Source organism: Pogona vitticeps, chromosome 9, assembly GCF_051106095.1.
Source record: "Pogona vitticeps strain Pit_001003342236 chromosome 9, PviZW2.1, whole genome shotgun sequence".
Classification (NCBI taxonomy): Eukaryota; Metazoa; Chordata; class Lepidosauria; order Squamata; family Agamidae; genus Pogona; species Pogona vitticeps.
Genome location: NC_135791.1, coordinates 16,461,440 through 16,477,294, shown reverse-complemented (window position 1 = coordinate 16,477,294; position 15,855 = coordinate 16,461,440). Strand labels below are relative to the sequence as shown.

The window sequence follows — 15,855 nt, the reverse complement described above, 5'->3', positions numbered from 1 at the left end:
GGTGTTACATACAGCACTGATGTTACCTGTCTGTCATGGGTTTGGAGGGAAAGTTCCATCCTATGGGGAGTGGAAGGCGGGACATCAGGAGGAGGGGCTGTACTATATATATATGTGAAGCCTGTGTGAAGTTTAGGAGAGCTGAGGGAGAAAAGCTGGAAGAGAAGAAGCAGCAGCTGGGAAGAAGAAGCTGGTGTGGGAGTCTGTGTGTCAGACAGGGTACTACTGTGTGTCAGTCAGTACCAACCTGATAGGTTCAGGTGTCTGTATGGTTAGCCAGAACTGATAGGTTCAGGGTCTGTGCTTCAAGTTAAGTGTTCTGTGTGAACCAAACTGTGTGCATGTATGAATGAGACTAAGCCACGTTACTATATCTTATTCACCTGATCATTTTATTTTCCCTGTGTGTTGTATTTAAATAAACCTTATTCTTTTATTTGTTGAAAATCCATCCCTGGTCTGTGTGACTTCTTATAGGGAATGGTTGGTGGCAGCTTAGTGAAACTGTGGCATATCCCAGTAGGTCTGGGTTTGTCACAACAGGTTTCTTATTCCTCATGTAGACATTGCTTTTTTGGCTTTTCTGACTCACGATGATGGGAGTTATGGCCCAACAACATCTGGAAGATAATCTGCCCCTAATCCCTACTCTGTTCTTTAGTCATTGTCAGGTATGGATACAAATACAACAGGATGGAAGGTGGGTGTTGTTGCAATAGCTGTTCTCCATGACAGAAGGAGTGATTCGGAGCAATCGCTTCCAACATAACCATTTTTAATTATAATAAATCTGACTTTTGATCATCATCCAGTGTTTGTCCGTTCTAATCTGGAATTTTCAATATGTGGGGAAAAGAGGACACTCAGTGGTATCAGTATAGATTATTTGTCAGTCTGATTCAGTATTGTCTACAGTGTCTATCAGTGATGCTCCAGATTTTCCAGAAGAGAGGTGGGAAATGTTGCAGTCATCCAGATGTTGTTGGACTCCAGATCCCATTAACATGAGCAGTGGCAGGGATCAAAATTTGTACTCTAGCAACATCCAGCAGAACAAAGGTTCTCTGTCCTTGTCAATGAGGCATGGATAGCCTATGACCTTCCAGATGTTAGACTACAAGTCCCATCAGTCCCATTCTACCTCAAAGCAGTTGGTTTTGCTGGCTAGAATTTATTGGAGAACAAGATGTGGAGAGCTGCCTGTTCCTGACTTAAGAAATAATAAAACAAGCTATAGTCATGGTGTTTGAGCAACTTGCTCTGTGTTTCCCCATCTAATTCCAGTAGCTCCTTCTAAATAAGGAGAGATTCCATGATTGAAAAGAAGTTACCTGTAAACCACTGTGAAGTCATACACCTTAAGAATTAAAACAGTGTTCCTCTAGCTTAGTGGTCCCCAATCTTGGGCCTCCAGATGTTTTTGGACTACAACTCCCAGAAGCCTTTGCCACCACCTCTGCTGACCAGGATTTCTGGGAGTTGTAGTCCAAGAACATCTGGAAACCCAAGGTTGAGGACAACTGCTCTAGCTGTTCTGAACTGCAGCTCTGAGGACCTTCGGCCATTTGCCAAGGGAAGTGGGGCTCCTGGGAGCTGAAGTCCCAGCCCATCTGGAGGGCCAACAGTTGAGAACCACTGTGTTAAAAGAAATCTTAAAAGGTTACCTTGCCCAGCACCCTCTCAATGCTGAGTCTACACCGCAGGAAGGCAGCTACAGCATCCCTTACAGATGGCTATCCTTAAATATCACCCGCAAAGGATAGCCCACCACCTCCTGTTGGGACACAGTTTTACCACCAAACAGTTTTTACTACTAAGAAAATTCTTCTATGTTTAGCTGAAATCTGCCTTCTGGACAAGTTGGACAAGCTAAAACTCCTTTTTGCAGGTTGCTCGAAAAGCTGTAATGATATATGTGACCTTTCCAACAGTCTTATTCCACTTGGTTCTTCAAGACAATTGAAATCACCCAGAAATGGGAGTGACTTTCTACAGCCACAGGTTGAAAGGGGCTCCTAGCTTTCTCTGCCATGTGAGCAAATAAGGCTCGAAACAAGGACCAGATACCACAGTGGCTCCATTCATTTATTATGGGACATCTGCCTTGAAGTCATGCGTACTTGTGAGTCAACGTGTAGCTATGGTCTCTTCGATCCAGTCTCTATATTTGCAGATCTCTGTGTAAATGGCAGGACTGTTCTTGGCTCCACATGTCTGAGGTCCCCATGACACTAAACCATGCAGGAGCCCATTGCAAACCAGGGGGCTTCCAGAATCACCCTGTAGATTCAGCAAAGCAGAATGTTAAAAGTCCAAATTGGGAAGTCTAATTAAATGCAAGGTTTTAAAAAGGAAGCAGTCTTAGGAGATCTCAGATTAAAACAGACCTACATTTCTATAGGAAAACAAAGCAAATAAAAACATTACTTTTGGATATAGGTTTCCTATTTCTCATGTAGAAATTGCTCTTTTGTAATTAGGAGGCAGGTACAGCTCCATGTCAAGAATGGGGAATATGTTGCTGTCCAGAAGCTGGACAGTGAGCCATACAATTCCTCACTGGATGATGGGTGTCAAGGTCAAACAACATCTGGAAGACTGTATGTCCCCAATTCCTACTCTGCCTTTGCAATGGCTTCTCAAGCCATGGATCCCTGTGCGGTGGGTCTTTCATTAACATAGCTTGGTTCTCACTTGCAAGTTGTAATTCTATTAATCCTTTATGGTCTTCTCCTATCATCTGATGAAACAGAATGTGCTCCCATGGAAATAGGTGGGAAGTTTGACTGTTTGACCCATACAGAGATTCTTGAGCTTGACAAGCCTGTACCTGCCCATGCTCCATGGCAAATAAAGATACTCTGCACATGCCTTTGCAAGATGGCACTGGTGTTTCGACAGGAGAATTCAGATTTTCCAGTTTAAATCCTCAAGATCACAGCCCACTATTCCAAAGAATATGTTGATACTGGGTTTACCCAGCTGTTAAAGGGAGTGATTTTCCCTTTTGCATTGAGTTCTGTTTTAAGCATTTTTTTCCACTTTATAAAGTGATTGCTGTTGTTGACCTATAACTCCCAGAATATTCCAGCTTGCATGACCATGTAGCTTCATGGAGTCAGGCTGCCATCTATTTCAGAGGGGGCAGCCTCTTATTTGTTCAAACCAAAGCCCCCTTTTCTTTAAGAGGCTACATGTCTTGGACCCTTACCCAAGATGGAATAAGTTCCTTTTTTGGACTAGAACTGTCAGAATAGCCTAGCTGGCTGAGGAATTATGGGAGTTAGAGTCAAAAAACAATCTTGATCCCTTTGAACCAATGGGGATGAGACAGAGGTTGGAACTACCACATAATTTTCTCTAGGGTTGGAGGGGAGGGGAGGGGAAAGACTAAAGTAGTGTGGATGTTGGGAACACAGGTCCCCAGTGACCCCCAATTAGTATTGCTTTGCTCACTGTCTTTACTTGGGTTGGTAGCTGTTTGTGCAACCTGTATCCATTCTGTTTTTGTCACTCACCCGGCATGAATCTATGCCCCCTTCCAGTGCTCCTGCACAGATCTGTTTTTCTGTAAAGTAGTTTCCATATGCAGATTGGCAGAGTTCTTTCCTCAAGACGCTGATCTTCGCACATTGCAGGGTATTGGTGTAATTTACTGCAAGATGAATGCGCTTGAATGAATGACTAAATCATGGGCTGTTTGAAGCTTGGTCCTACCGGTACTGCACTTTAATTTCTGGATGCTTCCTCACAAACTCTGCTCCCTTCTTATATCTGGAAACAACATGTGCAGATGAAGTTACTTCATGTCCCAAAATTGGAAACTGGTGGCACTCAAGATGCTGCTGCTGGATTCCAAATTCTGTCATTCCAGATCATTGTGAGTCAAGGGGGTGTAATGGTTAGTGACACAAGTGAGCCTTGTGAAATAAATCCAGACTGTAATCTCCCCTTGATTTACCTCTTAGAGATGTTGTGAAGAGAAAGCATGTATGCAATCTGAACTCATTGGAAAAAGCATGGGATATAAATGCATCTCATCTCATACAATATAATGCAATATAATATAACGCAATATAATGCAATATATTCCATTGGCTGAAAATCTGCTGTTTGATGTAAGAAAATTAGGAACTTTCACTCCTTTCCTAGCCAGCATATAAACTTGCCCTGCTGTGATGATCAAGGAGGCACACGTCCCATCCAAGAATCACAGCAGGGACTTTTTATTTGCTGGTTTCGAACATCTTAAAAGTTTTAAATTTTCTTACTCTTACCAACAAAATTCCACCAAATTAATAGAATATCTATTCTCAATCATCCCGGAGTGCAATGCACTCAAATTACAGGAAGCCAGATTGAGATTGAATATCAGGAAAAACTTCCTAACTGTTAGAGCAGTATGACAGAAGAGCCTATTAGCTCGAGAGGTGGTGAGTGCTCCAATGCTGGAGGCATTCAAGAGAAACCTAGACAAGCAACTGGCAGATATCCTTTGCTTTGTGTTCCTGCATCAAGCAGAGGGTTGGACTTAATGGCCTTATAGGCCCCTTCCAACTTCATTATTCTATGATTCTAATATAATACGTAAGTACCTTCTGGTGGCTCAGTCCAGGAGGGGTTTATTTTTATTATATGTTCATGCATTACATGTATATATTGTCATATATGTCACGCATGGGCAATTTATGTCAAGCACAGGGGAATTCTGGGAGTGCCAATGTTCCCAAGACCTTGCTTTTGAATGAGTAGGAACAGGATTGTAGGACTGCTTCACAGCCTCTCACACCCCTAGTTTCTGCCTCAAATTCTTCCCAAAAGTTAACAAGGAACTCCCAGCTTTTATCCTTACCATCAGGGAAACTTGTGGTGCCCCAGCCAGACACCACACACATGGTTCCAACGGGTGCACATTCTTTAGGCACAGGGATGACCTTAACTGTGTCCCCCAGCTGGGCAGGCTGGTACATCCGCAGAAGCATGAGGTCATTTTTCAGGGTCATTTTTTCAAACTCGGGGTGCACGATGGCCTTGGTTACGTTGGAAACATGTTCTCCCTCCTCATGCTTTTGTAGGTCGTGCTTCCCGATAAGGATGGTGAGATTGCTGTAAGAAAATAGCCAAGTCCCAGAACTGATGACAATTCTAATGAACGGCAGGCTTTTCCTAGACCCTAAGTGAGGAAAGTGAGGAAAGATAACATTTCTCCCAGTGGAGTCCGGTCCTTAAGGGTGAAGAGGACATTGGGTGATGTCGGTCTCAGGCTACCCTCAGTCAAAAATGTTAGGGACCTTCCTCATTCAGGACCAATTTTTGTTTGTTTTCAACAAAGCTGTGGAGGAAATGAATGGGACAGAGGAGAAGCAGTGTCTCTATGTGTACATGTGAAAATTGTTTGATCACCTGCCAAAATGTGTACAAATATGCACTTTTGCATGAGCGCTACGGACCACACTTGCTGCTGTGCTTTCCACCCCACCAACCACAATGGATGCTGCTGGTACAGATGTTTTCTGCCTCTGAAAAGCTAACTTGTCAGTAGGGATGGCTCTATTATTTGAGAGAGAAAACATGTCTTGGTAGATGCTGAGAAGGAAACAATAATTCCATAAATTATTTGTCCTGAGTCCCCTGGCCATTCTCTTATTTAGGGCAGTGGTTCTTAACCTTTTTGAAAAAAACGCCCCCTTGAGCCATTGAGGAAGTTATCATCGCCCCCTCTTATTTCTTATTATATCTTATTTATTTATTTATTTATTTATTTATTTATTTATTTATTTATTTATTTATTTATTTATTTGTTTGTTTGTTTGTTTGTTTGTTTGTTTGTTTGTTTGTTTGTTTGTTTGTTTGTTTGTTTGTTTGTTTGTTTAAGACACTTAAATCCAATGACCCCTGAAAACAAAATTCAATTCCAAGAAAATGAAATGCCCCCAAAAAGTAACATTTAATGATTTAGTTGCAAGCAAATTTTAAGACTCAAAAAGAAATATAAAAAGGGCATAAAATGCAGGAACTAAAAATTTCAAGACGAAAACTCCGAAACTAAATTAAGATAGGAGGAAAATATATATTCATGCACATAGTAAAAAGGCTGCAGCCATCTTCACAGGTTTGGCTTGCTCCAGCGCCCCCTACCGCCCCCCTTCTGCTCCAGCGCCCCCACGCCGCCCCTTTTCATTCTACTGCCCCCCTGAAAAATGAAATCGCCCCCTGGGGAGCATTATCGCCCAGGTTAAGAACCACTGATTTAGAGCACTGATCCCCAACCTTGGGCCTCCAGATGTTCTTGGACTTCAACTCCCAGAAATCCTGGCCAGCAGAGATGGTGGTGAAGGCTTCTGGGAGCTGTAGTTCAAGAACATCTGGAGGCCCAAGGTTGAGGATCACTGATTTAGAGGACAGAGCTGTTATATAACCTATCCTGCATCACCAAAGCTAACCTTCTGCTTTCAGGAAGGTGTAGGACACTATTCCATGGTCAGGGTTAGAAGAAGCTTCAGTTGCTGGACCCATCTGCTTCTGCCTGTATTTGGCACATGGACTCAGGTCATCGTCTTGTCCTTCATATCAGGAAGATACTTTCTCCAGGCAGGAGTGGTTTCAGACTAGGCTTAGATACCTGTTCTTAACCCGAAGACACTTTCAAACAGGTGAGCTATTCCCCTATCAGTCTGACATAAAAGTCCAGGAAGGGCTTATCACATTCTGAGGGCGTGGAGCTAGTTTTCAGCCCTTAGGATTCACTGTGCCCTACACCAGGCCAAAAATGTCAAGGAAAACAAAGTTGGAGATAGCTAAAGTTCTGTTCCGGGCAGATCATCAGAAGTTCTGGAGAAATTGCTGCTCCTGTATTACACCCGTACTACTTCATGCTTACTCCCCCACCCACCGCAAAATGGTCCCACAGACTTGCCTTCCTTGACAATGCCCAGCTGTAATCACCCAATGCTCGTTGATCAAAGCTCCTCCACACCTGGTTTTTTCAGAATTAGAAAGGAAGATTAGCCAGGGCTGAGAATGCGCCACACATTCAGATCCTCCGATGATGCGCGAACCAGTCTGAGATGACACTGAGACACAAATACTACCGTCAGTGGTGTTGTGGGAAGTGTGGAAACGTAGGCTCCTCTTGGCAGTTATAGCTATTCCTCTATGGTGAATTTTTTTAAAAAAGTGAGGATCTATATCAACGAATACTAGCACTTTTCATCTCTACTATGAGTCTTTTGTAGAAATAATGGCTCTTGATTGTCCAGCCAATGAAAAATATTTTCTTTTATTCCAGGGATAGCTTTCCTTACTAGCAGAAAAACTTATGGATCATTAATTATCTTTATAGCTCATACCAAGCAGACATCATATAGGAAACTACTCTATCTTATAACAGGGTTGATCATTTGGACTAATAATCCAGCCTAATATAATCTGCCTTGATTGATAGCAATCTGGATTTTTAAATTGCTTTTTAGTACAGTACTACTGAATCTGCTCACAGTGGTGCCTCGCATAGCGAGGTTAATCCGTTCCTGATTAACCCTCGCTATGTGAAAACATCGCTAAACGGAACATCGTTTAATGCGTTCCAATGGGCCCTAAACTTACCGTTCAGCGAAGTTTCCTTCATAGTGGCAGCCATTTTCGCGCCCTCAGTAAGCGAGGGGAGGGCGTGAAAACGCTGCGTGCAGCCATTTCAGGGCTTCCGGTGGCCATTTTGGAACCGCCTAACAGCTGATCCGCGGGCATCGCAAAGCGAAGATCGGTAAGCAAAACGCTTACCGATCGTCGCTATGCGAGTTTTGCCCATTGCGACCGTCAGTATGCCTCCGCATTAGCGATCCCGAAAAAGGGATCGCTATGCGGATTCGTCGTTATACGGTGCGCTCGTTAAGCGAGGCACCACTGTATTTGTTATTAGGCCCTATGTTCATAGTATTGAAAGGTGAATGCTGCTCTTCATGTAATCAAAACAACACCATCTATTCACAAGAGAGAAGTATATTTTTGTATGTTTTGTTACATTTCTAATCCCATCCTTCCCCCAAAGAATTTAAGACAACATCCACAGGTCTTTTCCTCCTTACTTTATCATCACAACAGTTATGGAGTTTTGAATTTTTGTTTAACTCCTCTAGCTACAAAGCAGAAGTGCAGGGATTCACAGAACAGAATTAGCATCAAATTCCCTAGATTAGTCCATCCCTTTTTCTCCTCAACTGGCACTTACAGTCTCCATAACTCACTCTGAGGCATTAGTAAGTGAAAAAAATAAAACTCATTTTGTTTTACTTACAGTTATGAACAGATCAAACAGCAAACTGAACAAAACCTAACTGCTTTTGCAAGCAGGCCTCAACAGACTGACTGCTTCCAACAGACAGAAGAGATGGAAACAGAGCAGATAATTCACTGAATTCAGAGGCAAGGAAGAAAAAACTGTTAAGTGCTGGATAGAGTGATAGTCTCCTTAGATCCAACAGGTCCTTCCAACCAAACCTACTAAAGGCAGCATTTGTTGTTTAGTCGTTTAGTCGTGTCTGACTCTTCGTGACCCCATGGACCAGAGCACGCCAGGCCCTCCTGTCTTCCACTGCCTCCTGGAGTTCTGTCAAATTCATTCTGGTAGCTTCGATGACATTGTCCAACCATCTCGTCCTCTGTCGTCCCCTTCTCCTCCTGCCCTCACACTTTCCCAGCATACGAGATAGCATACAAGGTTGCAAAAAACAAAGAAACCCACCTCTGGCCACTACTCTGTAAAGCACAGCAGGCTGAGAAAGTGTGATTGCCCAAGCAAAGGTTTCATTACAGGTTTCCATGTCTTCATTAAGCTGTGTAATCAATACACTACATCAGTGGTTCTTAACCTTTGTTACTCGGATGCTTTTGAACTGCAACTCCCAGAAACCCCAGCCAGCACAGCAGGTGGTGAAGGCTTCTGGGAGTTGCAGTCCAAAACCCCTGAGTAACCCAAGGTTAAGAACCAGTGCGCTACATTCACATTGTTGCTTAGCAGGTCCAGAGAAACCTCAACAATTGTAAATGGAAACAAAACTTTAAGGCAGAAAAAAATGTATTAAATAGGAGAGGGTCCCCGTAACAGCCCAGTGAGGACACAGCATGTTTAGCAGTCACAGAACACTACTGACCCTCCTTCGGTGATAAATTTAGCATGGGTGGGAGGAAGGAATGCATGGAAAGAAGTAGCTGGAAGGAGGAACTCATTAACGGAAACATTTTATGCTGCAACATGTAATACAGGTTCTACTTTATATGCTTGTGACTCACACCAACCTTGGCTGAGTCAGTTAGGTGCCCCTCTTCTATTCTAGAATCCATGGATGAGGCTCAAGAACTTTGCAACATAATGACTTACTGAACTGGGAGAAGGTAGTGAAACATCATGTCAAGCGAGTACAAACTAGTTTCCTTCAATATTCAAATTGCAGGGATGGCATCAAGAAGGCAAAAGCTGAGAATGAGCTAAGGTTAGCCAGAACGTTTAAAGCAAAAAAAAAAAAAAAAAAGTATTTTTCAGTTATGTCCGTAGCAAAAGACAGAGAAAATAAATAGTGATTCAGTGGATTTAGAAAATAATAACAGGCAACAAAGAAAAGGCAGAAATGCCCGATTCATACATTAGCTTGGTCTTTTTCAAAAGTCAATCTAGAACCCTCCAGGCAAATGTGAAGTACAAGTAGATGGGAGAGGATTGCAGCTTTAAATTGATAAAGATATAGTCATAGAATACTATTATTAATTGGAACAACTTCAGATCTCCAGGGCTGCATGAACTACATCCAAGAGTATTGAAAGAACTGGCTGAAGAACTCTCAGAATATCTGTCTTGAAATCACAAAGGATGGGTGAAGTGCTGGATGACTGGAGGAAGGCTAACATTTATCTTCAAAAAGGGCAAAAGAAAGGAATTTGAGAACTACGGAACAGTCAGGCTGACATAAATTCCAGGGAAATATCTGGAGCAGATTATAAAGCAGCCATTCTGCAAACACCTTGAAAACAATGCAATAATAACTAGAAGCCAAAATGGATTTGTCAAGAACAAATCCTGCCAGACCAATCTGATCTAATTTTTTGATTGGGTAACCTGCTTGGTAGACAGTGGGAATGCTGCAGACATCATATATCTTGACTTCAGCAGAACTTTTGACGAAGTGCCCCATTATATTCTGATTGGCAAGCTAAGTAGGTGTGGGCTGGACAGATCAAATGTCAGGTGGATACACAGGTGGTTACAGAATCATACTACTAAGTGTGCAAAATGGGAGGAGTTCAGTCCTGGGTGTGGTGCACTTCAACATTTTTTATGTTTGACTTGAATGTGGGAATGCAGGGAATGCTCATCAGATTTGTGGATGACACAAAATTGGGTGGAATAACTAATACCCCTAGAAGACAGAAACAAAATTCAAGAAAATCTTGATAGGCTGAAGCATTGGGCTGAAAACAACAGAATGAAGTTGAACTGGGATGAGTTCAAAGTTCTACACCTAGGGAACAAACAAACACACACATATGCAGTTACAATATACTTGGCACTTAGTTCAATAATACTACAAGCAAGAAGGATCTTGGAATTGCTGTAGATCAGAAGCTGACTGTAAGCCAACAGTACGATGAGGCTGCAAAAAAGTTGCATTCATGGAAGTATAGTCTCCAAATCCCATTAAATATTAGTTATCTATTCAGCATTGATTAGGCATCATCTAGTGTACTGTATCAAGTTCTGGATACTGCATCTTAAGAAGGATGCCAACAAGGATGATGAGGGGATTGGATGCCAAGCCCTATGAGGAAAGACTAAAAGAACTGGGCATGTTAAGCCTTAGGAAAAGAAGGCTTTGGGTAAATATGGTAGCACTTTTCAAATACCTGGAAGATTGTCATACAGAGGAGGGGCAGGATCTGTTCTCAGTCATCCCAGAGTACAGGACTGATAATATTGGGCTCAAGTTATAGGAAGCCAGATTTTCGTTAAATATCGGTTGGGGGGGATCCTACCTTTCTAAGTATGACAATGGAACCAATTACTTAGGGAAGTGGAGAGTCCTTCAACTGGAGCCGAGGCATTCAAGAGAAAATCAGACAACTGTCTTCCAGATATGCTTTGATTTGGATTCCTGCATTGAGCAAGTGGTTGAACTCAATGGCTTTATAGGCCCCTTCCAACTCCATTATTCTATGTTTTGGTGCTTCTATGATAATGCTGACACGAGGAACAGGAACCAATTACAAATAGAGCCACAAGGTGAAAATCCTAAGTGTAGAGGACTTTTGTTGAAGAAGACTGGCTTCTGAAACATTGGCCAGGGTGGGCATTGCCAGAAAAATACAGCACCATATTTAGTGCTGAATGAAACCACCATTTAAACTTATTTCCAGATGTTTGTAGAACAATGACACCCAAGCAATTTCTAAGGGCTTGATGTGGAAAGATGTGTGTTTCTCCCCAGTCTATCAAAGGTTAATTGTTTAATGTCAAGGGATCATGTAAATTATTATCTGGAAATGTTTAAGGTGCAGGTGTAGGCATGAGTCCTGTCTTATGAGAACAGAGAAATGTGCAAAGGTCCTAAACCTGAAGGTTACAGGATGTACTTTCCTTCAGGGCACAACACGATCCACATGGGCTTTCTATGCCAGTATGTTGAATGTTTTTGCACTCATCTCTAAAACTAAAACTAGAACCCAGACTTTCTCTACTTATTACATATTGACTTGATTGATAGTTCTTCTCTCCTCCCTTTCAAGCCACATTGTTAATGTCTTTTAATTAAATTTAAGAAGGTATTTCAAGCAAGTATGGTGGGCTTTTGTATTAATTAACATAATGAACCCTGGCTTGCACAGGATGGTAAACCAGTCTGCAGCTTATTGAATACTAGATTCTTGTTTTATCTAAGCTCAAACCCATCCCAGCAAACAAATCATATTAGTTGGCTGCAAATCATTGCAAATTAGAAACGGTCACTTGTTGCATTATGACCTCTGGATACTCAGAACTGGATACCTAGTTGTGGAGCCAGAGGCTGGGAGTTTGATTCCCCACTGTGCCTCCTGGGAGAAGAGCTATATGTAGCTGTATTCTTGTCCGCAGTTACATCTGAAGCTAGTCTCTAGCTCGTTTCCCTAACTGCCCACCTTAGAACAGGAACTGCCAGAAAGGGCAGGAGACAAACAGGCTAGAAATGGTGAAAAGTTTATCGTTTGTGTGACTGGAACCTTGTTGGAGTTGTAGTAGATTCAACTCATGCCTTCAGTGGACATTGAGAAACATGCAGAATGATATACATGTGTGAACAAGCATCTCCAAGGCTCAACTGGGAAAAGAAAAAGATTTTAGCACTCTCCAAAAAGTGTCAGATTAACTAATTAGGATAGACAGATTAACTAATTAGGATAATTAGGATAGGGAAGAAAGTTCCACAACTTATTACCTACATTGTACCTGCAGGGTATTGCTCAAATAAAGTCTTTTTCAAAAAGTCATCATGGCGGGCTGATGCGAATAAATGTATCCTCACAACTGTACGACAACAGGTCGCAAGCCGAAAACAAGCTACTTTAAGCTTCACCCGTCTATGAGAGACCGACATGAATGGTCAGTTCCCTGCCCACATACACACATATTTGCAGCTGCGTAAACACCCAGTGTCTTACCTGTAGAAGCCAGAAATAGCACCATATTCAGAAGTTGCTCCATGATGCCGAGACCAAGAGGATGTGCAATGTATACTGTAGTGCTATACTTCACAGAATGTAAAGTTCAGAGATAAATGAATATGCCTCTCTGTTTGTGGCTTCACCTTTCTCTTTGAATTTACATGAAGCTTCCCACCCATGCACCAGTCACGATGCTTGTTTTGAAGAATGGAGTGGGTGCTTTGGTGAGTCAGGTGGGAAGGTCCCAAGTTCAAAGCGAATAGTACAGATGGAAAAAGAGACCCAGGCTGTTTTGAGTAAGTCATTAAATCTAAGCCCAGTCTGGAATGCATCTGTAGCATGCGTTTTTTAAGTGACACAAACTGACAATATGGCATCGTGATTAGATTGCTGGCATGGTAATTGGGGGATCAAGGTTAAAATCCTCAGGAGCTGCAAAACTATTGAGTGACCTTGGTCCAGAAGCTGGTATTGGAGATACTGTAGTAAGAATGGGAAAATACTTAACTAATAAAAGTAATCAAGAAGCTACCATTAGGACAGAATACCGGGAGACAGAATGGTTTCCTATAGGCAGAGGTGTCAGATAAAAGTGCATTTTATCCCCTTATCTGCTCCGTCTGTATGCAGAACATATTATACGGAAAGGCAGACTAGATTCAGATGAAGGAGGGGTGAAAACTGGTGGGAAAAAACAGCAAATTAAGATATGCAGATCACACCCTTTTCTTGGCTGAAGGGACTTTGAAAGGACTTTAGTGAAAATGAAACAAGAAAGTGCCAAAGCAGGATTGCAGCTGGATGATAAGAAGACAAAAATATTAAGAACTACAAAGCTACAAAAAATAATTAAAGATTTTGTATATCTTGGTTCAATCATCAATCAAGAGACTGCAGCCAAGAAATCAGAAGTTGACTGAGACTAAGAAGGGCAGCAATTAAGGAATGAGAAAAGATCATGAAGTGTAAATATGTGCCACAGAAGACCAAGAATAAGATCATTCACACTCTTCTATTTCTGATCACCATGTCTGGATGTGAAAGCTGGACAGTGAAGAATGCAGACAGAAAAAAATTGGATTCATTCAAAATGTGGTGCTGGAGGAGAGCTTTACAGATATCTTGGACTGCCAGCAAAATGAACCGTAGGTCCTAGATCAAACCAAGCCTGAACTATTTTCCGAGGCAAAAATGTTGAAACTGAGGCTGTCCTACTTTAGGCACCTCATGAGAAGGCAGGATTCTCTGGAAAATATAATAATGCTGGGAAAAGTGGAAGGCATCAGGAAAAGAAGATGAGCAAATTTGAGATGGACTGGCTCCCTAAAGGAAGCCACAGGCTTGAGTTTACAAGAACTGAGCAGTAGGAAGTGACTTGATGGCAAATAACAACAACAGTCAGAGTAATTGAGTATCACAGCAGGAAATGCCAAATTAGATTGCTATGTCTGATCTTCAGTCTTCAGGAATTGTGTGAGAGTCTATTTATTTATTTATTTATTTATTTATTTATTTATTTATTTATTTATTTATTTATTTATTCATTCTGCCTTCCTCCTTAAAAGGACCCAAGGAGGTTTAGGTAAAGGTAAAGGTTCCCCTTGAAAATTTGTCCAGTCTGTGTCTGACTCTAGGGGGCAGTGCTCATCTCTTTTTCCAACTCATAGAGCCAGCGTTTGTCTGAAGACAATCTTCCGTGGTCATGTGGCCAGCGCGACTAGACGCGGAACGCTGTTACCTTCCCACCGAGGTGGTCCCTATTTATCTACTCGCTTTTTTTTTTCATTTTGCATGCTTTCGAACCACTAGGTTGGCGGGAGCTGGGACAAACGGGCTCACTCCGTTGCATGGATTTGTTCTTACGACTGCAGGTCTTCTGACCTTGCAGCACAGAGGCTTCTGCGGTTTAACCCCACGTCCCCTTTGGCTTACATCACTAAAAACAGTATTTAAAAGCTAAAACAGTAAGTATATAAAATATTTAAAAAGAATTAAACAAATGTATTCTCAAAGGCTTTCATGGCCGGGATCCGATGGTTGTTGTAAGTTTTTTGGACTCTTTGGCTGTGTTCTGAAGGTTTTTCTTCCCAACGTTTCGCCAGTCTCTGTGGCCATGAGCATCTTCAGAGGACTGGAGTTAGAACTCTCTCTGTGTTCTCTGAGTTCTAGCTCCTGTCTTCTGAAGATGCCGGCCACAGAGACTGGCGAAACGTTAGGAAGAAAAAACCTCCAAACACGGCCAAACAGCCTGCAAAACCTACAACAACCAATTAAACAAGTATTATATTATAGTGGTAAATAAAAATCAATATTAAAGCAGATTTAAAACAACAGAGCACAACCATTCATTTAAAATCCCCTCTCAGACCACTAGTGATAAAATAAATGCCTGCTTGAAGAGAAAAGTCTTTGCCTGCTTGTGGAGGGACAGCAAAAATCAGGTCAGCTTAGCTTCCTGTAGGAGGGAGATCCAGAATCTGGGAGAAGCAACAGAGAAGGCCCTCTCCCGTGTCCCCCACCAACTGCACCTGTGTGGGTGGTGGGGCTAGGAGAATGGCCTCCGCTGATGATCTTAATGCCTGGGCAGGCTCATAGAGGGAGATACGATCTTTTAGACAGCTTGGACCGAAGCTGTTTAGGGCTTGATAGGTTAAACCCAACACTTTGAATTGTGCTCAGAAACAGATTAGCAGCCAGTGGGGCTGCTATAACGTGGGAGTTATATGTTGCCTGTAACCAGCTCTAGTTAACAATCTGGCTGTGGCATTTTGGACTCTCGGGAGTTTCCAAACACTTTCCGACAGCAGCCCCACGCAGAGCATGTTACAGTAATCCAGCCAAGATGGAACTAGGGCATGTATCACTGTGGCCAGATCAGACCTCTGGAGAGAATTTATTTATTGTATATACTGCCCTATGGTGCATGGAGATTTACAACATAATAATGCGTGGAGCACTTGCTGGGTACTCATTTTACAGATTTGGGAAGGATGGAGTCCAAGTCAGCCTTGAGCCAGGTACCTGACTCCGTTGGGACTGAACTCACATCTTGAGCAGAGGCTTGACTGCAGCACTGCAGTTTAACCACTACGCCAAGCCAGTCTTCTGAAGTCTTATTCTGCAAACAGAAAAAGACTGCCTCAGTCTCCTCTCTGAAATTATGCAGTGCTT

General features: G+C 42.3%; 1 protein-coding gene across 1 annotated transcript; it reads right to left on the bottom strand.

Moving 5' to 3' along the window:
- Positions 1-780: 780 nt before the first annotated feature.
- On the bottom strand, positions 781-12,798 carry LOC110089676 (trypsin). Its single transcript, XM_020812929.3, has 5 exons — positions 12,682-12,798; positions 6,917-7,073; positions 4,853-5,106; positions 3,519-3,655; positions 781-2,280 (listed from the first exon to the last, which is right to left on the bottom strand). Exons 1-5 carry the CDS (start codon positions 12,722-12,724, stop codon positions 2,128-2,130), a joined length of 744 nt encoding a protein of 247 aa, XP_020668588.3. The 5' UTR covers positions 12,725-12,798; the 3' UTR covers positions 781-2,127.
- Between the last annotated feature and the right edge of the window lie 3,057 nt (positions 12,799-15,855).

Bases quoted from the DNA above. Each gene is read 5' to 3' on its own strand.
- LOC110089676 (XM_020812929.3), bottom strand. From the start codon at position 12,724: ATGGAGCAACTTCTGAATATGGTGCTATTTCTGGCTTCTACAG. The intron at 7,074-12,681 runs GTAAGACACTGG...TTTGTGTCTCAG, and splicing joins GCTATTTCTGGCTTCTACAG to TGTCATCTCAGACTGGTTCG. The intron at 3,656-4,852 runs GTAAGGATAAAA...TTCATCTTGCAG, and splicing joins CACCACAAGTTTCCCTGATG to TAAATTACACCAATACCCTG.